General features: G+C 42.9%; 2 protein-coding genes and 1 long non-coding RNA gene across 3 annotated transcripts; all 3 read left to right on the top strand.

Annotated features, from left to right (window-relative positions):
• Positions 1–8,386: 8,386 nt before the first annotated feature.
• Positions 8,387–9,981, top strand: LOC137381146 (scavenger receptor cysteine-rich type 1 protein M130-like; the record flags this gene model as incomplete). The annotated part of the gene is made up of 2 exons (XM_068053533.1): positions 8,387–8,447; positions 9,392–9,981. Coding segments are annotated over 2 exons (435 nt in total), but the record flags the coding sequence as incomplete, so codon positions are not given.
• A 4,302-nt stretch (positions 9,982–14,283) lies between these two features.
• On the top strand, positions 14,284–16,737 carry LOC137381145 (scavenger receptor cysteine-rich type 1 protein M130-like). The gene is made up of 8 exons (XM_068053532.1): positions 14,284–14,377; positions 14,461–14,517; positions 14,598–14,915; positions 15,068–15,109; positions 15,506–15,616; positions 15,908–16,117; positions 16,312–16,421; positions 16,702–16,737. Exons 1-8 carry the CDS (start codon positions 14,284–14,286, stop codon positions 16,735–16,737), a joined length of 978 nt encoding a protein of 325 aa, XP_067909633.1.
• An 861-nt stretch (positions 16,738–17,598) lies between these two features.
• Positions 17,599–26,324, top strand: LOC137381215 (uncharacterized). Its single transcript, XR_010977117.1, has 4 exons — positions 17,599–17,681; positions 18,879–18,989; positions 24,295–24,426; positions 26,218–26,324. It is a non-coding gene; the product is annotated as an uncharacterized lncRNA (long non-coding RNA).
• The last annotated feature ends 330 nt before the right edge of the window (positions 26,325–26,654 follow it).

The following is a 26,654-nucleotide window of genomic DNA, read 5'->3' as shown; positions in this document are numbered from 1 at the left end:
CACCCATATTGCCTCGCTGCATGACCCCTCCGAGGTGTCCTCCCGCAGTACAGCTGTGATATTCTCCTTAACCAGTAATGCAACACCCCCTCCCCTTTTACATCCCCCCCTGTCCCGCCTGAAGCTTCTAAATCCTGGAACATTTAGCTGCCAATCCTGCCCTTCCCTCAACCAAGTCCCTGTAATAGCAACAACATCATATTTCCAAGTACTAATCCAAGCTCTAAGTTCATCTGCCTTTTCTGTTATACTTCTCGCTTTGAAACAAATGCACTTCAGACCACCAGTCCCGCTGTGCTCAGCAACAGCTCACTGTCTGCTCTTCCTCTTTGTCCTACTGGCCTTATTGACTATGTCCTCCTCATTTATTTCACTAGCTGTCCTACTGCTCTGATTCCCACCCTCCTGCCACGCTAGCTTAAACCCTCCCGGGTGACGCTAGCAAACCTTGCAGGCAGAATATTAGTGCCCCTCTAATTTAGATGCAACCCGTCCTTCTTGTACAGGTCTCATCTGTCCCTGAAGAGATCCCAATGATCCAGATATCCGAACCCCTCCCTTCTACACCAGCTGCTCAGCCACGTGTTTAGCTGCACTATCTTCCTATTTCTAGCCTCACTGGCATGTGGCACAGGGAGTAATCCAGAGATTACAGCCTTAGAGGTCCTGATTTTTAACGTACTACCGAACTCCCTAAACTCCCCCTGCAGGGCCTCATCACTCTTCGTGCCTATGTCATTGGTACCGATGTGTACCACAACATCTGGCGGTTCACCCTCCCCCATCAGAATGTCCCCTGTACGTTCAGAGACATCCTTGACCCTGTCACCAAGGAGGCAACATATCATACATACGTGCACTTTTTTGACTGTGGCAAAAATAGAATGTTTTTAAAAGGCATAGCAGTTACTCGACTTTATAAAAAGAGGAATAGAGTTTAAAAGGGCAAGTTATGTTGAACACTTATAAGAGAATGGTTAGGTCCAGCTGGAGCATTGTCTCAAAATTTCGGCAGACCATTTTTGGAAGTACGTCAAGTCCGAGGAGCGTGCAGAGGCGAATTTCCAAAGTATTATGTTTGGACGGGGATTGCAGTTCTATCGAAAGACAAGAGCAACTGGAGTTGTTATCATTAGAGCAGAAAATGGTATAAGTGAAGATTGATATCGTTCAGCATCATATAGAGTTTGTTCGAGTAACTAACATTGTATTGTTCCAATGAACAAAGGATTGGTAATGAGCAGATACATATTTTATGTGATTGACTAAAGAACCTGAAGGGACATCAGGGAAAAAAATATGCAGCGAGCTGTTCTGATCTGGATTACACTGCTGGAAATAGTCGTGGAAGCAGATTCAAAAATACCTGTAAAATTCCAAAGCCAATTGGATAAATAGTTGAAGTGGAAAATGTCAGCACTATGAAGAGCAAGAGAGTGGGACCATTTGATTTGAGTTAAGTCTTTTATTTAGATTTTACTATTCCTTCTCGAACATTGGCCCGGAAAGCTGAATTCACTGACAGTGCCATCAGAAGCGGGTTTCCCACCCTCTTCTCATGGCACCCACACACGGGTCATCAATGATTAGAGCACCACCAGCATAAATTTACAGGGCGATGGAGAAAGGGAGTGGGGGTAATTAGACAGCTCTTGCAAAGAGGCAGCAGAGACCCCATGGGCCGAATGGCATCTTTCTATGCTGCTTCATTGGAAGATTCTATCAGGGGGAGGACGATCACCACCACCTTCTCAGGGTACTATCACACTGGTAATACATGGGACCCACCTATCATCACCATAAGGAGAGACTGTTTCGGGTGTCGGTGTGTGTATATGTGGAAACAATTATGGATACATTTTGGCCCATTACCAATATTAATTCGCTGCAGAAATTGTATTTTTTGGTTTAAGGATTGACAAACAGATGAAATCACAGATCCCGGTATAATTTCTTCCATGATGGGAATAATGACCCTGCAGTTAGTTGTATTTGTGTCTTTTCCTTCTGACAGTTTCATTCATTTCGTGCCCCAGTTAATTCTAATTGTCAACTTCTCATTTCTGGCAGACCTGGGGACAGTCAGCCTGACCCATCAGGTAATCGCCGTTTATTTTCACACTGTTTGCTATTGCTCTGCTCTAATTAATCTCATTAAATATTAAGCTTGGGCGACAACCTCAGCGTCCTTTTGATCATGGATTAACCCAAGGCCCGGTTGCTGGTCAGAAAGGGTGTGTGTCCCTCACAGTGTTCCTAAAGATCTTTAATTCTAGCTGAGAAATGGCTGCCGACTTCATGCGGAGGGACAACAACTGAGGGTTTCTGAAGAGCAGAGTGAATGATCAGCTCCACTCACGCTCTTGCTGCTCCCAAAGGCCCACCTCACCAATCAGCTCTGACACGGACGTCACATGACCATCTAGCCGGTTGTTTATTGGCTGTGGTGGGTGAGTTTGCAATTTTTCTGATTTTTCCTGGAGCTGGGATCTCACTGTGTTCGGCCAATCAGTACAGAGCACGATACACATGTGAGCAATGCAGCCACGCCCATCTGCCCACTTTCAAGAAGTTAAATATATTCTGAGCCTATCGCTAACCGGATCCCATTGGAGCCACTGTGTTGGTGGGAATTTGCGTCTGTCTCCCGGTTCCCTGCTCGTTTACACCGTTTATTATAATTTCCCTCTCCTTTTTGCCATGTGTAGTATTTACTCCATATTTTATTCGGATTCCGGACACAGTCTGACACTGATTCCCCACTGGCCTGTTGAATCGGGAGGATCCATGTGCTGGGAACCTGTGGGTTTAAAAGACTGTAACGGCTTGATGATTTTTCTAATATTTTACAGAGACAGTGAAGCTGAGACTGGTGAATGGGGGCAGTCGGTGTGCTGGCAGAGTGGAGATTCATTACAGAGGACAGTGGGGAACTGTGGAACATAGTCTCTGGGGCCTGCCAGACGCCGCTGTTGTGTGTCGGGAGCTGGGCTGCGGGATCGCGGTCTCTGCACCGGGCGGAGCTCACTTTGGGGAAGGCTCCGGACCCGTTGTGACGGCGAATGTAGAGTGCCGCGGGACCGAGGCCGCTCTGCGAGACTGTAAGACATTTCACTGGGGCCACAATCCCCTGCTACACTCCTATGATGCCGGCGTCATCTGCTCAGGTAAAAATCTTTCTCAGTCTCTCATCTCCCGCCGCGGCTGATGGATTCCGGGAAAAAGCAGAAGTGAAATAATCCGGGATGATCCGTTCCCAGAAAGTCAAATGATAATCATTCCAGTATTCTCTGGTTAGAATTAATATTATTTAAAATATTGGAATCACTATTTGTTAAAATTATACCATTAGTATTATGTTTAATCAAAATTCTCCAACGGGAGCAGTAAATACTTAGTACATTTACAATACAGACAGAGCAGTTTCCATTGTGATTTACCCAGTGAATGAGCGGAACCGCTGGAAATGTCACAATCTCAATCCAATTCTCCATTCATCAACCCAGCAGCCGCTTTCGGGCATGCGCTGTCAGCCCGGCTGTGCGCCTGCGCTGCTCGCTTGGCTCCAGATTGGATATCGTAAACATGTTGTGAAGCAGAGACTGAGGAGCAGCGGAGGTTTTTTCGCATCGGGGAGCAGCGGAGGTTTTTCAGCATCGGGGAGCTGGAGTAATGGATCAGCGGGTACTGTGTATCACGGGAGGAAACTGCACAGTAAGATCCCATCGCTACTGTATGTCCCATTCTTTTGATCACTGTTGAAACAACCGTGACAGAATCTCAGGCTTGAAGAACTGCAAATAGTTCTAATAAATAAGGAGAATCCTATGGAACTGCTCGAGAAGGAGCGGAGAATTAATTCTCCCGCAATTCTGACCCATAGTTCTCGCCCAGTCACTATCAATGCCTATTAATTGCTTTCTTAAATGTTTGCTGGTTGTGGGATATTGCCCCAGGCAAAATGGCTATCCGTGAAAAATGCCCTTATTTAGTAATGTGAATTGACATTAATATCCCTGGTGACTATTTTAGAACAATTCTCCTTCCAAGTAAGTACCCAGATGTACAGGACCAGAAACGGTCTGGGAACATGCTGTTCCTGGATAACTCATTGTCTCCATCCGAATTTCTTCAGGTCTTTATCCATATCGCCATTGAATTTTCAGAATCTGATTACTTCGTAACTCACGATTCAGTCCAAGACTTCTCATTATTTGGTATGCTGGAGATTGGTCTGTGTGCGTGAGTTAAACAGATAACCTGTCCACAATAAATAGACGTGTCCTCTCGCTTGCGTCATTTCGATTTAAATTCATCAATCTTTGACATTCTAGGTGACCATTATGTTGTAGTACCTGAACACAATTTTCAAATGAAAACCAGAAAATGGGCGAAATTATCTTTAAAAATAATTTACAATTTACATTGCCACGCGATAGAAATTGATGACGTAAGTACTTTCCCTCACATGCGACATGTGGATACAATATGGTCACAATGTTTAGGGCTCTTTCAGCTGACGAGAAATAAACAGAGAAATCGTATATTGATAAGATGACGGAAACTCCAACCAACTTTTAATATCAATCGCCTTAAAATGCTCACTGTTAACTGTCAAATGTCAAGCCGAGACTGATAAATGGAAACAGTCCCTGTGCGGGCAGACTGGAGATTTACTGGAATGGAACCTGGGGCACAGTTTGTGGTAATGGGTCCTGGTCGTTACCGAATGCGGAAGTTGTCTGCAAAGAGCTCGGTTGTGGCTCTGGAGTAGAAGCACCGCTTGATGCTCACTTTGGCGAAGGGTCAGGGCCTGTTATTGGTCCGCCTGGCTGCGGACACCAGAGGGACGTTGGCGTAATCTGTTCAGGTACAAACTTGATAGTAATGGAAACAAAGTCGTTACCTACAAATATTGTGCTTCCATCTCTGATAGACAGTGACAGGTTAGAAACATGCCCAGTTTAATAAATGGGAAGTTTGTTAAAACAGCGTATCATGTTACATTTCTTCAATTTCGTGGTGAACGTGCTGAATGTTCGGCTCAAAACTAACAAGTACACGAGGACTAGATGGCATTTATTCAGAGGGGATAAAGAGGATATTGGGACTGCTGCCTGTCCTTGTGACGGTTTTGGTTCACTAAACACCTGGGAATTGCTAGATATCTGTGAGGCACAGTGAATTGGCTGAGATAGATTGGAATCGGAAATTGACAGGTCAAACATTACATTCGTAATAGGCAGGTAAGACAGTAAATGTGAATTCAAATAGGAAATAGTTTGGATTCAGACTTGACACATTCCCACTCGGGGCAAAGGAAGGCAGTCCGAAACCAGAGATTCCCGGATGACTAAAGAGATGGAGTTTAAAATGAAGCAGAAACAGGAAGCGTATCATAAAGGTCACGTTCGGAGTTCAGTGGCAATTCAATCGGAATACAAATACTACAGGGCGAACTGAATAGGGAAGTAAAAGGTTCATACAGAGTTTGGAAGAATAGATTAGTGTACAACATAAAAATGAACCCACATGTATTTTTATAAACATGTAAACAGTAGAAAAGGTAGCCAACAGAAGTAAGAGATGAGGGGTGCACCCTGCAACTACAGGTCACTGAGTCTAACGACACTAAAGGAGAAAATTGCAGAGACTAATCCGGCTGAAAAATCATTGTCATTTGGAAGAATATGTGTTATTAAATTAAAGTCTGTATTGATCAGTTAAATGTAAATTGCTTTTAATTCACTTGATTTTCGTGGGCAGAATGAGGAGAGTTAATGTAAATGAAATTATAAAAATTTGCAGGTATTGCAGAAACATCGAGAGCAGAGGGTGTACGTGCATTTCTCTTTGACTGTGGAAAAAACGGGAATGTTGTTAAAAGGCATAGGAGTTCCTGGACATTATTAATAGAGTCAAAAAAGTGAAGTCATGGTGAACACTTATAAAAGAATGATAAGTCCAGCAGGAGCATTGTCTCAAATTTTAGAGAGAACATTTTAGGAATTACATCAAGTCCGAGGAGCGTGCAGAGGCGATTTTCCAGAGTATTATGTTTAGGCGGGGATTGCAGTTCTGTGGGGAGAGAAGAGAATCTGGACCTCTTCCCCTCAGAGCAGAAAATGTTAAGGGAAGATTTGGTATAGTTGTTCAGCATCATAAAGAGTTTGTTAGAGTAACGAACATTGTATTGTTCCAGTGAACAAAGGATCAGTAATGAGCAAACACAGATTTAAGGTGATTCACTACAGATCCTGAAGGGACATCAGGGAATAAAAGTTGCAGCGAGCTGTTCTGATCTGGATTACACTGCTGGAAATGGTTGTGGAAACAAATTCAAAAATAACTATCACATTCAAAAGGAAATTGAATAAATAGTTGAATTTGAATCATTTCAGCGCTATGAAGAGCAAGGAAGTGGGACTATTTGCATTTCTCTTTCAAAGAGCCAGCACAGACATAATAGGCCGAATGGCCTCCTCCTGTGCTGTATAATTCTCTGATTCTATTAAAGCATAAAATGTGCCATTGAATTTTTTAAGGAATTTCCTAACAAGGAGGATAAGTGAGTGTCTTCTGATGTCCATGTGGACTTCCAAGAGGCAATTGATAAGGTTCCACCGAAAGGATATTTCAGTGATTCGCCTCTGCACGCTCCTCGGACTTGATGTAATTCCTAAAATGTTCTCTCTAAAATTTGAGACAATGCTCCTGCTGGACTTATCATTCTTTTATAAGTGTTCACCATGACTTCACTTTTTTGACTCTATTAATAATGTCCAGGAACTCCTATGCCTTTTAACAACATTCCCGTTTTTTCCACAGTCAAAGAGAAATGCACGTACACCCTCAGTGGGCAGAAATATATATAGTGCACGGGATTAAAGGTGACCTTGTTACATGGGTTGGTAATTTGTTAAAAGGTAAAACACATGGATTACGGATAAAGTGAATAACTGATTGGAAGGGTGAGACAAGTAATGTTCTTCAGGAATCTGTATGCGGGCTCAGCTTTTCATCATATTAACTGAAGATTGAATGGATACAGAGTCAGGTGACCAGGTTCACCCATATAAATAAGTTCGGAAGCACAATATGTTGTGTAGATGCAATTATGAAGTTACAATGGGGCACAGACAGATCAAATGAGTGGTCGAGTCTGCGGCAGGCCGAGGTCAATGCGAGAAGTGTGAAGGCATACATTATGGATCAAAAAGAAATCACTGAAATATTTTCCAAATGCTGTGAGTCCAGTAACTATAGAGGAGCAAATGGGTTTGGGTGTTCAGGGATAAAAGGGTTGAATTGTGAGGGCAAGTTTGAAACATGGAGATTGTTTACCCCTGAATTTCGAAAGTTGATGGTTATGCAATTGGAAAGATAAAGCGATAATATAATTCGATGAGTAGATACCAAGAAACTATTTCCTGTGGTTTCAGAATCCAGAACATGGAGAACAATCTTCAATCGGAGCCAGGCCATTCAGAAGTGAAATTAGGAAGCACATTTACCTTAAAAAAAGAAATAGCGGAGGTCATGCATTTCCTTCCCCAAAAGGCAGCTGTACATTTTGAGGCTGAGATTATTTGGTTCTTATTAGGAAAAGGTATCAACAGATATCGAGTAAAGGCAGGGAAATGGAGCTGAGATACTGTTCAGTCATGACCTAATTGTTTGGAGGGACAGCTTCAAGGCACAATTATTGTTTTCTGTAACTTTGTTCCAAGTAGTAGTGATAGGAGTAATGGTAACTGTAATAGTAACAGTAATGGTAACAGCAATAGTTGCAGTAATAGCAGTACCAGTAATTCTGGAGCTAACAGGAGTAGAAGCAGCAATAGTATTAACAGCAGTAATAGAAGGCGTGTGATCGCAATAGTAGCAGTAGTAAAATAATAAAACATATTAGCAGTGATACAGGTAATAGTAGAAGTTGTGATTTTGCGAGTAGTAGCTGTAGAAGTAGTAATAGTCACAGTACTGGTAGTAATAGCTATTGCTCCAATTCAGCTGTAACCAGATAAAATGTGAATCCACCTAAAATTATTTTCAGTGTAACTAGGCTAATTGCGGCATTATTGTTATTTGTTAATATAATTATTGTTATTATTATAATTATTATTAATTAGATCACAAAGAACTCAGACTTGTATCTGAAGTTGCCCGATGCTCCGGCCGGGTGGAAGTGCTATACAGAGAGCAGTGGGGGACGCTGTGTGCTGATTATTTTGGTTTAGAAGACGCCAACGTGGTCTGTCAGCACCTTCAGTGCGGCACAGCAACCGCAACCCCCGGAAGAGCTCACTTTGGGAAAGGAGCCGGTCCAGTGTGGAAGGAGAACTACAGGTGCCAGGGGAATGAGACCCACTTCTGGGATTGGCCTGTTTCGTCCTGGGGTCAGTTTAGCTGCTCACATGAAAATGACGCCAGTGTTATCTGTTCAGGTGAGTCATCTCAGACTATTGAACTGAAACGAAACTGGACTGAGTTGTTTTGTCAGCCGATTTATTTTCATGTCAATTAGCACTAAAGTAAGAGGTATCAATGCACCACTTGTTTAACAAATGAATGTCTCTTGTATCTCTATTCTCATAATTCAGAGCTTTATTCAGAGTTCGCTAGACGAGCAGTTGGCAGAAACGCTCAAACAGTAAAACGGGGACCATGATATACAATGGGAATGCTACACCTCTATTTCTTTTTTTATTTGTTCATTCACGGGATATGGGTGATGTTGGCAGGACTAACTATATTCCCTATCCATAATTACCCTTGAAAAGGTGCTGGTCAGCTGTCTTCTTGAACGGCTGCTGTCTGTCTAGTGCTCCTCCAGGGCTGCACAGAAGGGAGCTCTGGTATTTTCACCCTGCCACAATGAACATGAGAACATAGGAAATAGCAGCAGCAGTAGGCCATTCGGCCGCTCGCACCTGTTCTGTCATTCAATAAGATGCCCATCAGCTGCTTGGCATATCGCAGTGTCTACAAATCAAAAGTACTTCATTACTGTGAACTGCACTGGGACGTCATGGGAAATGTTCTGTCAATTCAAACCTGTCTGTTTCTCCCCGGATTGGATAAGATGATCTGTGAACAATAAGAATCCATTTGAAAGCCCTGCTCCTGTCTTCCATCACAGCACATTCAGAGCAGTCTGGGCCATTCGCCCGCAGTTCACTTTAAGTTGTTTCCCCAGAATAGCCTGCAGAAGTTGCTCAGTATCTCTCTAAAATCGATTCACTTAGAAAAGGTAATGGTAAAGAGCAACTGTCTACATAACAGAAACTTTAATTATTAAAATTATTAATAACTAACCGAGTGTGAGGCAGTATATGATGGGACAGTTTGGCTTCAGTTTAACCCGTTCTCAATGTATTTCATGTTGTAGATGAACATTGGTCACTAAGACTGACTAACGGGGGAAGCCGCTGTGATGGGCGAGTGGAGATTTACTACAAGGGCAGCTGGGGGAGACTGCAGGACAGACTCTGGAACCTGAATGATGCTAACGTGGTCTGTACACAGCTGGGCTGTGGTGAAGCGACAGCTGTTTATAACTATTCAAAGTACGGAAAGAGTGAAGGGCCCGTTTGGGTGAATGATGTTGGATGTGAAGGAAACGAATCGCAGCTCCAGAACTGCAGCTTATTCACATTGAATTCGTCTCTGACTGATAGTATGGATGTCGGGGTCCTGTGCTCAGGTGAACTAATAGCTCACTACTTTTACAGAGCCAATCAAGTGGAATTTGTATTCTGCTGACAAAGTGATAATATAGGTCACTCTCCAAGGCATCTCTTAAACAAATCATTATACTGAGAGGATGAGTGCAGAGAAAAATGACACAGCCAGAACTGAACAGCAATGAGGATTTTCATTTTTATAGCGCCTATAACAAACATCAAAATGTAAAGGCACTTTACAGGAATGCAACAGATGGAAAATGTACATAGAACCAAACAAGAAGACAGTAAAACGAGTGACTGAAACTGGGTCACAGGCGTAGATTTCAGGAGGGCGACTTCGAAGTGGAAAAACAGAGATGTTTAGGGATGGATTTCCGATCTTAGGTCCAAAACAACTAAAGGAACGGATGCCAATTGTGGGTGGGGATAGTGAATGATGTACAAACAGCCAGAATGGAGTAAAGTAGAGGCCATGGAATGTTTAGAGCGGGAGGCGGTTATGGTGATAGGATGAGGGGTGAGAGATCCTAGAGGTATTTAAACATGATGATGATATTGTGGAGGGGAAACCAAGTAGATCAGGAACATAGGATCAGGAATATGCTATTTAGCCCTTTGAGCCTCCTCCACCATTCTATTTCATGGCTGATCGTCTACCTCAAAGCCATATTCCCACACTATCCCCATATCTTTTGATGTCATTAGCAACTAGAAATCTATTGATCTCTGGTTTGAGCTTATCAGTGACTGAGCTTCCAACTCCCTCTCAATAGAGAATTCCAAAGATTCAATACCCTCTGAGAGAAGAAGTTCCTCCTCATCTCAGTACTAAAAGAGCTGCTCTTTGTTCTGAGATTGTGTCCCCTGGTTCTAGACCCCGCATCCTTTCTGCATCAACCGTGTCTATCCCTTTAAGAATTTTGTAAGTTTCTGTGAGATCGCCTCTCATTCTTCTAAACTCCAGCGAGTAAAGGCCCAGTCTCCTCAATTTTTCCTCATTGGACTGTCCCACCATCCCAGGAATCAGTCTGGTGAGCCTTCGCTACACTCCCTCTATGGCAAGTATATCCTTCCTCAGACAAGGGGACCAGAACTGCACACAATATCCTAGGTGATGCCCCACTAATGCTCTACATAATTGAAGCAAGACTTGTGTGCTCCTGTATTCAAATTCACTTGCAATAAAGTCTAACAGTCTGTTTGCCTTGCTGAATGCTTATTGTACCAGCATGTTAGCTCTCAGTGACTTATGAACAAGGATACACAGGTCCCTTTGTACATCAACACTTTCCAATCTCTTACCATTTAAGAAATACTCTGCCCCTCCATTCCTCCTTTCAAAGTGGATAACCTCACACTTATCCACATTATATTCCATCTGCCATGTCCTTGCCCATTGACTAAGCATGTCCAAATCCCCTTGAAGCCTCTTTTCATCCTCCTCACAACTCACATTCACACCAAGTTTTGTGTCATCTGCAAATTTCGAAATATTACAATTTGTCCCCAAGTCCAAATCATTGATATAGACTGTGAACAGCTGGGGCTCAAGCACTGATCCTTGTAGTAACCCACTGGTTACCGACTGCCGATCTGAGAATTACCCATTTATTCGTGCGCTCTGTTTACTGCCTGTTACTCAATTCTCAATCAATGCTCGTACATTACGCCCAATCCCATGTGCTTTTCTTTTGCTTGGTCACGTCCTATGCGGGACTTTACCAAAAGCCTTCTGACAGTTCAAATTCATTGGTTCTCCCTCATCCACTCTGCCAGCAGCATCCTCAAAACACTCCAACAAGTTTGTCAAACATGCTTTGCCCGTCACAAATCCTTGTTGACACTGCCCAATCAGAACATTATTTTCGAAGTGCCCAGTAATCACATCCTTTGCAATAGATTCTAGTATTTTCCCTCCGGCCGACGTCAGGCAAACAGGTCTGTAGTTCCCCGTGTTCTCTCTGCTTTCTTAAACAACGACCAACGATTTGCTGGTGAGTGGGACCTTCTGCTGTTATGGCAAAGAGATTTAGGTGAATTGAAGTTTCTGGAGGGTGTAGGATGTGAGGCCAGCCAGCAGAGCATTGGAACAATCCATTCTGGAGGGAACAATGGCACAGATGAGCCTTTCAAAAGTAAATGGGCTGAACTAATGGCGAAATCGAACAATGATACGGAGGTGGAAGTCTTTCTGACGGATGCCATATGGCATTGCAACTTCAGGGAGAAGGAACGGGAGAGAGAGTATGATGTCCCGAAGGAAATCGCTCTCTTGAAGAGCTAGTGCAATCAAATGGCCGTGCTGTAACTATTATTTGATTCTGTGATATAATGATGTAAGTACGCTAATACTCTGCACACTGGAACTTACATCAGAACTACCGCCAAAAGTCTGCCAGCACTTGCATGCTGCATACTGGAAGACAGATGTTGTGGGTTTGTAAGTGTGTACTTTGCATTGTGCAGTCTGCACATGAAGTGATAAGTAGGCTTGTGGATAAGTCTGCGAATTAGTAAAATGTGGAGGGGTCTGGTGAAATTAACGTAAGCCTGAAGATAAATTAAATGGGAGATGAAAGTAAATATCAAACAAAAGTAAAGAATATGGGTAAGTCAAACGACAAGGAACAAATCCCCTTCTGGAAATGATTCTAAAATGCCTGTATAGCGTGAGTGGAACGTTTAATAAGAACTAATTCATTTGGCGGTATAACAACGTGCACAGCATTCAGCACAAAATGGTGGGTGTGGAGGACATAGTTCGTCGGAGTCAGAAATATCTGAAACATTTCAAAGTTGTACATTCTTTGCAATAGCTACGTGTAGAACAGATTGGATACTTTCTTATACCTAGCAGATTAAGAAAACATGATTTTAATTTAGCTGGAGAATAAACAATGAGTTGGATAGTGATGTGATGATGTGTATTGAAAATATAATCCTCCTGTATTGTCGTCCATCAGCCCACATAGAGTTAAGGTTGTCTGACGGTGGAAGCCTGTGTGCTGGCCGAGTGGCAATTTATTACAATGGGACATGGGGCTCTGTTTGTGATGATTCCTGGGATCTGGCGGACGCTGACGTAGTTTGTAAGCAGCTGGATTGTGGGAATGCAGTGGACCTGGCACTTCCTGCTTCTTGTGGACCAGGTTCAGGGCCAGTTTGGTTGGATGAGCTGAATTGTTCCGGTAACGAATCATTTCTCTGGGAATGTCACTCAGCATCGTGGGGTAATCACGACTGTTCTCATAAAGAGGATGTGAAGATCATGTGTTCAGGTAAGGATACGCACAATGTACTCATTTTCTGCAGTGTTGTACATCTGACTTCACACGGAAGATATTACATAGAATTGCAAACAATTTACAGCAATAATTTGGCCATTCAGCTCAAAGCTCTATGTGGGGTTTATGCTGCACACGAGTATCACCCCACATTACTGCATCTACCACGATCTGTGCATGCTCCTATTTCTTCCTCCCTCATGTACTGATCGAGCTTCACCTTAAAGGCAGCTGTGATATTCGTCTCAACTATTGCTTCTGGTCCAAAGACTGCCTGGGTAAAAACAGAAGATTTTTCTGAATTTCCTATTGGATTTATGAATGACTATCTTACATTTATGTTCCTTAGCTTTGGTCTCTGACACTTTATATGTGATTAGTGTCTCTATAGCCAATAATCTCTTTGCTCCGATACATCATTTGCGCTCTTAATTGCCTTTTTATTCTTCCTAGCAACTTCCACTACCTTCAACTTCTCTGTATTAAAGTTAATTTTCCAATTGCACGCCCATTCTGTTTTCTTGTATTCTGCCACACTCTTCATTAGTATTAACTATGCTCCGCATCACCTGTACATTTTGAAATCGCACTTTCAATTCCTAAATCCAAATCATTGATGTAAATGTTGATCAGCAGTGACACCAGAACCAATCCCTGTGGAACAGCACTTCCGACCTTTGCCATTCTGGATAACTGCCTTTAACCCTGACGATATGTTTTGTAGCCTGTTTTCAATCCATTCTTCTACTGATCCTGTGACCTCCGTCATGATTCCACTCTGTAGTACCTTTTCGAAGGCCTTTTGAAAATCCACGCACTTTAAAAAAATTGCATCATTCCTGTCTATTCTTTCTGTAACTTCTTCATAGAATTCAATATGGTTGATCAAGCGTGACCTTTCCTTTTGTAATTCATGTCGAATATTCTTAATTACAAATTTGAATTGCAGATGTTTTCTATTAGCTTTCTGAAACAATTACCGGCAATCAGTAAAGACAACTGGTGCAGCATGTGTTGAGCTGTGCAGTATGAAGATACAACGAATTATCAGTCTAACCATCTGGATATTTCTTGTGTCATTGACAGAGCACAAAGAGCTGCGGCTGGTGAATGGGAAGCATCGCTGTGAGGGGAGAGTGGAAGTGTTCTACAATAGCACCTGGGGAACAGTGTGCTTGGATAAACTTGATCCACTTGATGCAGAAGTGATCTGTAAACAGTTACAGTGTGGTCTCTTAAAATCTATCGATTATGAGACAAAGTCATTTGGAGAAGGTTCCGGACCCATTTGGCTCATTGAAATTGAGTGTATGTCACACGAGTCGACCCTTTGGCAGTGCCAATCAGACCCGTGGGGTGAAAACAAATGTGAACACAGGGATGATGCTGGTGTTGTTTGTACAGGTAACACAACAAACCTCTCAATGTGAGAGTGTCATTTCAAACATTGATATCTTATACAGTCAGCATGTTTCTCTTCTCAACAGAAGCAAAAATAACTAAGGAGCAGCCCCAAAGATCAAAGGACTGCATGCGAGAATCAGGTGTGTGCTCCTCTTCATTATGCAAACTATCTAACTTGTCTTACACTACATCAATAATAGTCATTGATTCTCTTTGACAGATTCGGCACAATGGTTGCGACTGTTTGGAGGTAACAACAACTGCTCCGGGAGAGTGGAGATATTGTGCAATAACATATGGGGCACGGTGTGTGATGACTCCTGGGATTTAACCGATGCCAATGTTGTCTGCAGACAGCTGGGTTGTGGCCCCGCTTTATTGGCCCCAGGAGGGGCTACCTTTTCCCAGGGTGACGGTGTTATCTGGCTGGATAAGGTGAAGTGCACTGGAAGCGAGTCTTCCCTGTCTGACTGTCCTTCCTCATCGCCTGCTCAATCTGACTGTGACCACAAGGAAGATGCCAGTGTGATTTGTTCTGGTGAGGGTGCCAGGGTTCAGCGAGTGGGTTTAGGGTTCCTTATTCTGTTAAATTGACTCGTCGGTTCAGGAAATTAAGAACAGTATTTATCGTTTTAATGTAAAGTGCTGAAATTTCATCTTCCTGAACTTTTTGTACAATATATTCCACAGGGGTCGATGTGTTGCCAATTGCTTTCCGGGACATATCTGCAGGTACTTACTATTATTAGTATTCGAGCTAGCGTCAGTGTTTGCATTAGTGGAATGGTATTGTTGCCATTTTCTGAAGGTAATATGAGCGCTTTCGCACTGACTGGAACATGTTTTATTTTCTTTACCTTATATTTCAAAGCGTTGTTTGAAATTCCTTTAATACAAGTTTCTGGTTGTACCTGAACTGTCCTGTACTCATCAGAAACATGGGGGCACTGTCTCTGCAATTTAGACTGACTCACACTTTCCTCTGGAGCAATGTGCACCACACAGACTGGGAAATGTTCGGCTGAGTCATTACTCGGAAGCAGTGGATATAATTATTAATTACTTATTGTAACTATTTTCTCATGCAAGACGGACTGTGTTGAACCTTTCTGTATTGTTGTCATTAAGAACAGGGATATAAAACTACTTCCATCCTAGTCGCGGTCTGCTTCGGTGTCCTGCTAATCTGTGTGTTGATTGCACTGATGGCAGTTATACAGAAAAAGTCAACCAGAAGAGGTGAGGCTCATATCTTACCACAGAACCAACACTAGATCCCTGATATTGTATCATATCCCTTGCAAGACTCGAGTTCATTGTTAGAAATACATTGTCATATTTTTTGCTGATTATCTACATTCAATGCACTCCGGAATTTGTAAACTGTGACATTTAAAATGGAGAGTTGTTTGACGTGTTCACATTCACGGTGAGAGTTCATCACTTAGTATATGAAGAATATTGAAAGAATTTACTTGTTGCAACAATGGATCAGGAAGTTTAATTGAACATTTTGGTTCCTGCATTCAGCTATTTATCTGACTGTTAATCTTCCTTCATCCATTGTTCATCAATTCCAGCCTTTTATATTCTGGCTCTGGCCATCCAATCTCGATCTGTATAACCGTGTTCTGTCCGTTATCTTGAGAGCTGTTACTTGTATAGGACCAGAGGTGATTCTACATTACAAAACAATGCTTCCACTCATATTTCACCCATCCAACTCACTCCAGGTTTATTGTAAGAAATGGGACTTTTAATAAATGAAATTTCTCATAATAATATTGTGTTCTTATAGAAATAGCTCTCTCTCTCTCTTATTAAGATAGTTTCTACAGCTAGGATACCACAGGCCTGTTATCTATGCCAAGGCACGACCAGCACAGAAAAAAGATTCCTAAAGATAATAAGATGGAGGCTTTTACCCTCTCTAGACAAGTGCCTGGTAGAAATCTGCAAAATATACCAAGCACCAGATAAGGTGAAAGGTGCCTTTGGGGATCAGAGTGTTGGAAAAGGGGGAGGTGACCACCCGACATCCCAGGTACATCTCCTGTATTCATTGGTTAGAAGCTTTGGAATAACTGATTGACATAGGGTGATCTACCAGACCCCCAAGGTAAAATATATCGATGGATGCTCAGAAGAGCAGATACAGCATCCCCCTTCTGGCAGACGATAGACAGTTTCGTGGCAGCTCGGCTAAATGGAAGTGCTGAAAACAGAGAGAAAGAGAGAGAGAGAGAGACTGACTACCCTTGCAGCTGCAGAGAGTGGCAACAAAATTATCTGCCATGGATAGTATACTTCTTCTGTCTATTTAGCTTATGTATCGGATCGAAACTGTAGCTTCTTCATAAGCTTGATATTTCAAAATTACTTTTTGTTTCTGGACCACGTTTGTTGGGTAAACTGTGAATGCCGAACCTAAATCTTACACTATGTACATAAGTCTTTTCTCACAGTGACGGAACATACCACAGGGCGGCACAGTGGTGCAGTGGTTAGCACCGCTCCAGGGACCCGGGTTCGATTCTGGGTACTGCCTGTGTGGAGTTTGCAAGTTCTCCCTGTGTCTGCGTGGGTTTTCTCCAGGTGCTCCGGTTTCCTCCCACAAGCCAAAAGATTGGCCATTATAAATTGTCACTAGTATAGGTAGGTGGTAGGGAAATATAGGGACAGGTGGGGATGTTTGGTAGGAATATGGGATTAGTGTAGGATTAGTATAAATGGGTGGTTGATGGTCGGCACAGACTCGGTGGGCCGAAGGGCCTGTTTCAGTGCTGTATCTCTAATCTAATCTAATCTAATCTAATCTAATACCAAAGAACAATAGGTTCCTTGCTCATACTTACAACTGATACTGTCACAGAATGAGACAACTTAATCCAGCTTCTCTTCAGCTGAATTCCACTTGCGGGCCCAGAACCCAGTAATCAGTTGGAATTTGTTTTGCCTGATACCTGGCGTTTTCCTCTTTCCCTCATTAATCCCCAGTCCGTGGCAGGTGAATATATGAGTATGCAGAAATACAGACACATAGACATACACGAACAAACCTATTCCTTATTCACAATACCTGGCTTTGTCTCCGACTGTCTCCATCTCTGTGATGTGGATGTGTTTGCAGATAATTTACTGTTAAACGCTCCTCGGTTGGACCAAAACGGTAATCTACCCACCCTCCTTCCGACAGGTTGTGTCAGGAGTGGCAAGGGTTCACGGGCTGGTTTGTACCAAGCAATTTATGAAGAGATTGTGAATATTCCACCTGGCAAGGATTCCTCTCAGATCCGGCGTTCAGGTCTGTGTTTTATATTTCATGCCGAATTTTCACTGGACAAATGTCACTTCCCTTTACATACCCCATTTTAAGAGTCAGTTTACTGACTGACCGCTGTCAGAAATTCGCTCACTATCTATCTCCATGTGAAGGAGTCCGATCACAGTGCGAGAGTCTTTATATCTGTGTGTATAGTAAGACGAGCTATGGGTTTGGGAAGATTCCCAACGGTTGGTATTGCTTTAAGAACGTGTAACTAGCAACGAAAATCGTTGTTTCATTTTCCCTTCCGGCTGCACACGGACTGCCTCAGATACCTGAACCCCTGAATAATAAACACATCGGTTCTTCATATTATTTTTTATGTTATAGTGTCTCAAAGAGCAACGGAATGTCATAAATCGACTAAAACTCTCTTCAATCTTTCATTTATCGTCACATCCTTGATAGCATTTTCTGTGTCTGCTGCCGTTGCAGTCTCTGTCACTATCATTTCATTATATTCTCTTTAAACTAGACCATAAATAATCACTGCTCCCATGAGGAGAGAGTCACATTCTCTCAGATTTTATTTCTCTAGGGGACTGGATTTCTGGATCAGAACACGTTCCCATCAGGAACACTTTACCTGAAATCTGTGGCTTCCACAAAAACTTATTCTAACAGTTTCTATTCTGAGTTGAACATTAATCTACAAATTCTGCTTCACCATACTGGAGCAACAACACTACCGAATCGATAAAAGTTTTGTCTTGCGCTAAATTTGGGAAGCGATTTAACCATTGAGATAAATTTCTCGGTTTAAAGCAAAACGCATCCCGAAGAATAAATCCTTGCTCTCCTTTCTGGCCCTTTTAGAGTCACCGGCGGCCGTTTGAGACTCTGAAAGGAAGACAGACAGGGACAGGGTGGACAGATACTGGATTACGAATCTATGCTAACCGCCTATGCTTTGCAATATTATCTCTGCTCTGATGTCTGAAATCTGACTCACCAGCTGTATTGAGTATTGTTCGGACTGCTCGCTGGCTGATCCAACATTTATGGTCCATCCCCAGTTGCTCTTGAACCACTGCAGTCCCTGTGATGAATGAAGTTCCACATTCGTGTCTGATACAAAGTCCCAGGACATTGTCACCAGATGATGACAATATTATGTTATCTACTCGAACGTCCTAATTCATTTCTCCAATAACCATCCATGTTTGTGTTTAACAGTTACTGATTCCATTGAGTCCCTCAATCAGATTGAATATTACACCAGCCACAGTTTGGGTGACACGGATCCTGGATCAGAAAATCCTGACGGGAACTCCTCCAGTATTCAGGGTGGGTACAGTTTTACTTGTTACCATCACGCTGTCTGCTTTCCAAAATCAACAGCTAACTACATCAGAACTTATATGCCACAAAATGATGATGCCGAAGACGCGTAGATTTGCCTACTAATCTCAATGAAAAAAATTGAGAAATAATTTGGACTTTTACAACATAATACCTATTGCCCCCATCAGTATAATGGAATGAAACATTCAATTCATTATGTTTTCTGACACTGTTGTCTGGGTGGCCAAATGTAGAAATTGTGCACATGTTGGATGGGTGATTCAAAGGGATATATGTGACTTTAAAACGGAGGGCAGAATTTTGTCACAGCAATGGCGAAAGACTGGGAGGCAAACTTCCGGTTGATAACGGTGCAAAGGAAGCCCGACGTCTTTACAACACTAGTTGATATTCCCGGAGTCGGCCAAGCTGGTGGGTGCAGGCCGCACTCAAAGGCGCCGGGCAGGTAACTGAGCATTTAGAAGAGGAAAATCATGGCAAATTTCCAAGCTATTCACAGCTTTGTGAACGGTGCTTGAGAACAATGGAGTTTCAGAGACTCGCCACCAATAAGGAGGCGGAACAGACGACCATTAGACATACGAATTAAAAACAGGAGTAGGCCACTCGGCCCTTCGAATTTTCTCTGCCATTTAATAAGTTCATGGCGAAACTGATTATTCCACATCTACCTACCTGCCTAACATTTCACCCCCTTGCTTATAAAGAAACTATTTACCTCTGCCTTAAAAATACTCAAAGACTCTACTTGCAGCACGTTTTGAGGAAGATAATTCCAAATACTCACGACCCTCTGAGAGAAAGATATTCTCCTCATCACTGTCTTAAATCGGCAGCCCCTTATTTTTAAACAGTGACCCCTAGTTCTAGATTCTCCCACAAGGGTAAACATCCTTTCCATATCCACCCTGTCAAGACCACTCAGGATCGTGTATGTTTCAATCAAGTTGGCACTTCCTCTTCTAAATTCCAGTGGATAAAAGCCTAGCCTGTCCAGTCTTTCCTCCTAATATAGTCCACCCTTTCCAGGTATCGGTCTAATAAATATTAACCGTACTGCGTCCAAACGCATTGACAACCTTCAATGAATAAGGAGATCTTTTCTATACACAGTACTCCAGATGTGGTCTCACCAATGCTATGTATAACTGTAGCACAACCTCCCTACTTTTGTATTCAATTCCCCTAGTGATAAGCAATAACATTCTATTATCTTTCCTAATTACGTGCTGAACCTGCATACGAACCTTTTGTGATTCAAGCATTAGGACACCCATATCTCTCTGCATCTCAGAGCGCTGCAATCTCTCACCATTTAGACAATATGCTTCTTTTTTATTATTGCCGCCAAAGTGGACAATTGCTCACTTTCCCACATTATACTCCATTTGCCAGGTCTTTTCCCAATCACCGAACCTATCGATATATATTTATACCCCCAATGTGTCCCATTCGTAAGTTACTTTCCTACCTATCTATGTGTCATCAGAAAATTTAGCAACCATACCTTCTGTCCCTTCATCTAATTCATTTCTATAAATTGCAAAAGTTGAGCCCCCAGTATTGATCCCTTTGGCACACCTTTCGTTACATCTTGCCAATCAGAAAATTAGCCATTTATACCTACTCTGTTTCCTGTTACCTAGCCCATTTTCTATCCATGCTACTATGTTACCCCCTATACCACGAGCTTTTATTTTAAGCTATACACTTTTATGTGGCACCTTGTCAAATGCCTTCGGGAAAACTAAGTACATTACATCCACCAGTTTCCCTTTATCCACAGTAACTCCCTCAAAGAATGCCAATAAATTGGTTAAACACGATTCCCTTTTTACAAAACCATCTTAACTCTGCCTCATTACCTTGATTTTTTCTAATTGCCCTGCTATAATGGCTTTAATAAAAGCTGCAAACATTTTCTCGATGATAGTTGTTAAGCTAACTGGCCTGTAGTTTCCCGTTTTCTGTCTCCCTCCCTTTTTGAACAAAGCAGTTACATTCACTTGTACTTCTTTCAATGTAGTATACTGTATTCGCTGCTCACAGTGTGGTCTCCTCTACATTGGGGAGACCAAGCGCAGACTGGGTGACCGCTTTGCGGAACATTTCCGCTCAGTCCGCAAGCAGGACACTGAGCTTCCGGTTGCTTGCCATTTCAACACTCCCCCCTGCTCTCATGCTCACATCTCTGTCCTGGGATTGCTGCAGTGTTCCAGTGAACATCAACGCAAGCTCGAGGAACAGCATCTCATCTACCGATTAGGTACACTACAGCCTGCCGGACTGAACATTGAGTTCAATAATTTCAGAGCATGACAGCCCCCCATTTTACTTTCAATTTTAGTTATTTTTTCTTCCTTTTTTTTTTACATTCTTTGTTACATTTTTTACAATCTTTTTTTGCATTTATTTCATTTCATCTTCGTTTGTTCAGTTTGCTTACCCACTGTTTTTTTCAGGTTGTTTTTCTTCAGGTTTGCACTTGCTGCTGTTCAATATTCAGTTTATTTACACCTAATCTGTACTGATGCTTTGTCTTTCAACACACCATTAACATATTGTTTGCCTTTGCTCCGTGACCTTTTGGTCAGCTATGTGGCCTGGTCCAATCTGCACCTTCTCCTTTGTTATCTCTTGCCCTACCCCCACCTCACTTGCTTATAATCTGTGACTTTTCTAATATTTGTCAGTTCCGAAGAAGGGTCACTGACCCGAAACGTTAACTCTGCTTCTCTTTCCACAGATGCTGCCAGACCTGCTGAGTGACCCAGCATTTCTTGTTTCAGCGACATTCACTATTTTACAATCTAATGGAACCTTCCCTGAAACTAGGCAATTTTGGAAAATTAAAACTAACTCATCAACTATCTCAGTAGCCACTTCTTTCAACATCCCAGGATGAAGTCCACCAGGACCCGGGGACTTGTCATCCCGCAGCTCCAACAATTTGTTGAGTACCACTTCCCTGGTGATTGTAATTTTCTTGAGTTCCTTCCTCCCCTCCATTTCCTGACTTGCAGCTAATACTGGGATGTTACTTGCTTCCTTAATAGTGAAAACGATGCAAAATATCTGTCCAATTTATTTGCCATCTCCTTCGTGTCCATTATTAATTCCCCAGGCTCACTTTCTATAGGACCAACGCTCTCTTTGTTTACTCTTTTCTTGTTTAAATATCTATACAAACTCTTACGAACTGACTTTATATTTCTGGACAGCGTTCTCTCTTACTCTAACATTCTCTTCATTATTAATATTTAAGTCATTCTTTGCTGTTTTTTATCTTCTGTCTAATCCTCTGCCCTACTTCCCATCTTTGCACAATTATAAGCTTGATCTTTATGTTTGATACTCTCTTTAACTGTTTTAGTTAACCACAGAATTTTTATTTCTCGTTGAAATGTATCTAATCTGTGTATTCTGAAATATCCCCTTAAATATATGCCAGTGCATCTCTATTGACCTATCCCTTAACCTATTTTGCCAGTTCCACTTTAGTTGGCTCTGCTTCCATGCCATCCTTTAAGTTTAAAATACTAGTCTTGGGCTTACATGTCTGTCCCTCAAATTGAATGTAAAATTCAGTCGTATTATGATCGCTGCTACCTCTCTCAGTGAAAGGTCAGTTCTGGCTGCAATCAGCATCGTGGCAGTGTAGTGATGGTATAGAGACATACTGAACCATAGTATGGACCATCTGGAGACTGACCAAACAAGGCAAACACATCGGAGGTATTCAGGTTGAGTGCCCACTCTGACTTGCAACTGATGTATAAAGAGTAAAAAGGATGGAGTCCTTAAGAAATGAGTGCATCAATTTACAATAGGTCTCATACACTCCGGTTTTGAGGCCTCCCATTGTGGAGGAGCATCAAAGTTGGAGAGAACTGCAGTCTCTGGCAGTTGGGCTGCAGCACCCAGAGAGGGACAAGGATCATGAGGCTGGAAGAGAGTGTGGATGACTAGGACACACAGTAGCACCAGAGAGGGACAAGGATCATGAGGCTGGAAGAGAATGTAGATGAGCAGGGCGTTCAGAGGCACCCAGAGAGCGACACGGAACATGAGGCTGGAAGAGAGTGTGGATGACCAGGGCGCACAGTCGCACCAGAGAGGGACAAGGATCATGAGATCTCAAGAGACTGTGGATGAACAAGGCGCACAGTAGCATGCAACATGTTTCTTCAGTGCAGAACATGTTACCCAGTAGAGAGGAGTTACCATCAGAGGCTCTACTTCCTGCAAATGTCGGAGCAGCAGTGTCACTGAAGATTGTGCCTCTCAAGGGCGGAGGTCACTGAGCTGTGCATTATGATGGAGAAGGATCTGAATCCAATGAATGGTGGAACCTCTTCTCCAATTTTATTTTCATCCTTTGTGACATTTAATGCTGCGCGTTTAATGTTAGGCCCTGCACTCACCTTGCCATATTGCATCAGGGAATTGATCCGGGTTCTGCACTGCACTCACCTTGCCATACTACATCAAGGCATTGATCCGTGTCCTACACTGCACTCACCTTGCCATACTACATCAGGACATTGATGCGGGTCCTACACAGCACTCACCTTGCCATACTACATCAGGACATTGATCCTGTTTTTGCACCGTACTCACCTTGCCATACTACATCAGGGCATTGATTCTGTTCTTGCACTGCACTCACCTTGCCATACTCCATCAGGACATTTATTCCTGTTCTTGCACCGTACTCACCTTGCCGTACTACATCAGGGCATTGATCCTGTTCTTGCACTGCACTCACCTTGCCATGCTATTTCAGGCCATTGAAATCCTGTTCCTGCACTGCAGCCTCTTACATGGGACCACCTCAAGGCTGTTCACCTCCTCCTCAATCTCCTGCCATGCCCTCTTTGCCTACTTAGCCAGCCTCCTACACCCAACACGAGGGAAATGCACTTCTCTTATTGCCCTTGCTGCCTGGAGGGGGACTTCCAGGTAGGCATGAGAAAACCTGGGCGCCACCCTTGCTCTGGCTGCTGCCATCTGCTAAACGCACCAGTTGTCAGTCCTACCACCCAATGCCTTTTAGTGATCCTGTCTTTCAATCCATTGCAGGCTGTCTTTTTAAGTATGGTACGGGCCTAGGAAGTCTCATCTACCGCGCCAACACATGGTCCTACTATTCCCCAGTCTCTAATCTCACTACACCTGAAGATCACTGTGTACCTTGGCCGGATCGGGTAGATTGATTTCTAATAATATAATTCTAAGCATTCAGTGTTACCTTCTGATTCGAGTGAAAATCATTATTTCCACTCAGGTCTTGTTCCGGGTGATTATGATGATGTTGAGACTGGAGCCATTGACGCTCAGACTGATCACTTGTTGCTGGACAGTGGGCCTGATGATCTCTTCACACTGACAAGTTCCAGCGGTGATCTCTCCAATCTTGGTGAGTTCAACTCACAGTCACCAGCTCTCTGCCATTACTTTGAATTTCTTTCCAATCGGAGATGTCGTGGTTGACTTAAATTCATGTTGTGATTGAAGGAAATTAGTTTAAACGAAGTTTGATTTATTTGAGAAAAGGCGTCCTGATGTTATCCAGTGCGTGATATCTCTCTTGTTAACACTCCCACTGAAAATCATTCAAGTGTTCAATCTGAACATCCTGATTCAGGGACAGCTGATCCACTTCATCTGCTCTCATCCAGCAGTAAAACACAGCGTACAGAATGGAGCGGGAAAACATTCAGAGGTCAGGAAATTCCAGTCCCCTTTTACATTATTGAGACTTACATTGATGACTGCACTGAAATCCCTTCCAGTATAATCATTAATCCATAATCTTTCTTTCCACAGTAGATAGTTCTCAGACCCTCACTGAACCCGCCAAAAGTATAAACATTAATTTACAATCATTCTTTCCACAGGGTACAGCTCTCAGACCCGCACTGAATCCGCTTTCAGTCCAATCATTAATCCAGAATCTTTCAATGCACAGTGTACATCTCTCAGACACTTATTGATGCCGCTTTCAGTCCAACCATTAATTCATAGTTTGGAAACTTTTGGAGAAAATTCTGAAGGAGAGAATCTATCTCCACTTGGAGAGGCAACATTTGATTAGGAATAGTCAGCATGGCTTTGTCAGAGGGAGGCCCTGCCTAACAAATTTAATTGAATTTTTTGAGCATGTGACCAGGTCTGTAGATGAGGGTAGGGCAGTTGATGTAGTTTACATGGATTTCAGCAAAGCCTTTGACAACGTCCCACATGAGAAACGCAGCAAAAACGGAAATGCACATGGGATACAGGGTAACTTGATAAGGTGGATTCAAAATCGGCTGAGCTGCAGGAGACAGAGCGTGATGACAGATGACTGTTTTCGTGACTGCAAACCAGTGTCCAGTGGCGTACCACAGGGTTCTGTGCTGGGTCCCCTATTGTTTGTCATTTATATTAACGACATAGGTGACTATGTGGGGGGTAGGATCGCGAAGTTCGTGGATGACAGAAAGATTGGCCGAGTGGTTAACAGTCAGGTTGAGTGTCTTGGGTTACAGGAAGATATAGATGGGATGGTCAAATGGGCAGAAAAGCGGCAGATGGAATTTAACGCTGAAAATTGTGAGGTGATACACTTTGGAAGGAGTAATGTGACACGGAAGTATTCAATGAATTGCCCAACACTGGGAAGTTCCGATGAACAAAGGGACCTGGGCGTGTTTGTCTATAGATCTCTGAAGGCAGAAGGGCAGGTTAATAGGGTGGTGAAAAAGGCATATGGGACACTTGCCTTTATCAATCGAGACATAGATTACAAATGCAGGCAGGTCACGTTGGAGTTGTATAGAACTTTGGCAAGGCTACAGCTGGAATACTGTGTGCAATTCTGGTCGCCACATTATAGGAAGGATATGATTGCATTGGAGGGGGTGCAGAGGCGATTCAACAGGATGTTGCCTGGGATGGAACATTTAAGCTATGAAGAGAGGTTGATCGTCTTGGGTTGTTTTCGCTGGAGCAGAGAAGACTGAGGGGTGACCTGATCGAGGTGTTCAGGATTATGAGGGGCATGGACAGGGTGTATTGGGAGCAGCTGTTCCCCTTCGTTGAAGAGTCAGTGACGAGGGAACACAAGTTTGAGGTGAGGGGCATTCTTTCCACAGGGTACAGCTCTCAGACCTGCACTGAACCCGCTTTCAGTCCAACCATTAATCCATAATCTTTCTGTCCGCAGTATACATCACTCAGACCCGCACTGACCCCGGTTTGCCGGGTCCCTCCATTCCTGAAAAGAATGAGGATGTTCACTGTGACACGTTCACAATGCCAGACATTCCGCCGCCGATGGGCAGTGACTGCATGGTTCAACATGTCACGTCTACTTCAACCCGGTAAGACCAATGCTTTATTATTTGTTCCATTAAATTATGCTGGCAGTGTGCAGTCCCGGCTGGTTCTGATGGGAATATGATAATGAGTGGTGTTTTCAACTGTCAGTGACGACAAAGTATCAGAGAGAACATTCTGTGTATTTACTATTGAAATAGAAGGCTTATTGAAGCGGGAATATTCTGATAGAAAACATATACTGTATTTGATTTGTTTGTTTTGGTGGTGCGCATTGTTTCAACACTCTCAAGGTAGTTTTGTTTTCCTTTCAGGTAAAAATCA

The sequence above is a fragment of the Heterodontus francisci genome, chromosome 21 (genome assembly GCF_036365525.1).
Source record: "Heterodontus francisci isolate sHetFra1 chromosome 21, sHetFra1.hap1, whole genome shotgun sequence".
Classification (NCBI taxonomy): Eukaryota; Metazoa; Chordata; class Chondrichthyes; order Heterodontiformes; family Heterodontidae; genus Heterodontus; species Heterodontus francisci.
The sequence above is the reverse complement of the archived record's forward strand: the minus strand, read 5'-3'. Positions and strand labels throughout refer to the sequence as shown.